The following is a 2,255-nucleotide window of genomic DNA, read 5'->3' on the forward strand; positions in this document are numbered from 1 at the left end:
TCATTCACTTTCCCTATATTTACCTCCGTATAATCTCGGCACTCTCCTACCTTCTTTCACTTTCCCTATATTTACCGCCGTATAATCTCGGCACTCTACACCTTCTTTCACTTTCCCTATATTTACCGCCGTATAATCTCGGCACTCTCCACCTTCTTTCACTTTCCCTATATTTACCGCCGTATAATCTCGGCACTCTCCACCTTCTTTCACTTTCCCTATATTTACCGCCGTATAATCTCGGCACTCTCCACCTTCTTTCACTTTCCCTATATTTACCGCCGTATAATCTCGGCACTCTCCACCTTCTTTCACTTTCCCTATATTTACCGCCGTATAATCTCGACACTCTCCACCTTCTTTCACTTTCCCTATATTTACCGCCGTATAATCTCGGCACTCTCCACCTTCTTTCACTTTCCCTATATTAACCGCCGTATAATCTCGGCACTCTCCACCTTCTTTCACTCTCTCTATATTTACCACCGTATACCCTCGGCACTCTCAACCTTCTTTCACTTTCCCTATATTTACCGCCGTATAATCTCGGCACTCTCCACCTTCTTTCACTTTCCCTATATTTACCGCCGTATAATCTCGGCACTCTCCACCTTCTTTCACTTTCCCTATATTTACCGCCGTATAATCTCGGCACTCTCCACCTTCTTTCACTTTCCCTATATTTACCGCCGTATAATCTCGGCACTCTCCACCTTCTTTCACTTTCCCTATATTTACCGCCGTATAATCTCGGCACTCTCCACCTTCTTTCACTTTCCCTATATTAACCGCCGTATAATCTCGGCACTCTCCACCTTCTTTCACTTTCCCTATATTAACCGCCGTATAATCTCGGCACTCTCCACCTTCTTTCACTTTCCCTATATTTACCGCCGTATAATCTCGGCACTCTCCACCTTCTTTCACTTTCCCTATATTAACCGCCGTATAATCTCGGCACTCTCCACCTTCTTTCACTTTCCCTATATTTACCGCCGTATAATCTCGGCACTCTCCACCTTCTTTCACTTTCCCTATATTTACCGCCGTATAATCTCGGCACTCTCCTACCTTCTTTCACTTTCCCTATATTTACCGCCGTATAATCTCGGCACTCTCCACCTTCTTTCACTTTCCCTATATTTATCGCCGTCTTAACTCATTATGATCTCTCAGAGTACTGCACTTTCTTTCATCCTGTTAGTCAGTGATAAACATAGATGTATATATTTTTCTTTAAAACTTCAATCTATTTATCTTAAGTGAGCTTGACAAGAAGGTACAGGGATTAACGACACAAATGGAATCATACACAACTGATCAACATGAAATCGTACGTTATAAAATAGTCATTGTTGCCCCTGGTCTCTGGTGAAAGAAAGGCATCTTTGTCGTTACCACGGAAATACAGATATATATGTAAGTCTATATCGCTATTTTTTAATTTCTATTTTCAATGCGAATTTGTAATTTCTTGTGAGTTCTGTTCAGACCATTTGGAATTTTGACAGTTTAACCTAACAGGGCACATTTTCACAGAGAAGCATCATCGACTACATGTGCCCTTGAAAATATCTTCTATATTATTTTTTTTGATTTCATACAGGTTTTTAAAAACTTTATTATAATAAAGCAAATATTTCGGTCCATTGCAGGTTTGACGAACTTTTCCGTGTCGCTAGTTCTGATTGGCCAATGCGAAAAGGAGTGAGTGCGCATGTAACCGACAAATTATCACAGAGTAACACAGAGAATGGTTGATAGTGATAAGCCTAACTCGTCCACTAAAAAGTAGTAAAACCCGTGAAATGAAAGTGATAAGCTTGGATCGATGGAGGCTGAGAATGTCATATATCGGCACCCTGCTATCCTCTTTCACTGTCCGTATGATTATCGCCTTCTTATCTCGACACTCCCCTATCATTTCACACAATCTTTATCTTCACCGTCTTCTTATTTCGACAGTAGGTTGGTCATTCTGATCTCCCAGAGTTACTGCCCTTCGTTTCACACTGTCTTGACAGCCGATTGGGGCAGCGGATGTGAGACATGGCCCAGTCAATCCTGTATGTTGCCAAAATCGAAAATGTTCTCTGGAACGGGCTGTCGCACAGCATTACTCGAGGTTCCCTCAGGTACTGTCGAAACAGCCTTCATCGGTCCGTATTATCGCTTCTGCGAAGTCTCGTATCATTTCACCATTCTTACACTTACCACCCTGTTATCTCGACACCCCCTTTCTTCTCTCACCATTC

At 42.1% G+C, this 2,255-nt stretch overlaps 1 protein-coding gene across 1 annotated transcript; it reads right to left on the bottom strand.

The window, feature by feature from the left end:
* Positions 1-2,051, bottom strand: LOC132548957 (uncharacterized). Its single transcript, XM_060212859.1, has 3 exons — positions 1,997-2,051; positions 510-1,034; positions 1-422 (listed from the first exon to the last, which is right to left on the bottom strand). The coding sequence occupies exons 1-3, from the start codon at positions 2,049-2,051 to the stop codon at positions 1-3; spliced, it is 1,002 nt and encodes a 333-aa protein (XP_060068842.1).
* Between the last annotated feature and the right edge of the window lie 204 nt (positions 2,052-2,255).

The sequence above is a fragment of the Ylistrum balloti genome, unplaced genomic scaffold (genome assembly GCF_031769215.1).
Source record: "Ylistrum balloti isolate Yb309-2 unplaced genomic scaffold, AGI_CSIRO_Ybal_v1 Utg370038, whole genome shotgun sequence".
NCBI lineage: Eukaryota > Metazoa > Mollusca > Bivalvia > Pectinida > Pectinidae > Ylistrum > Ylistrum balloti.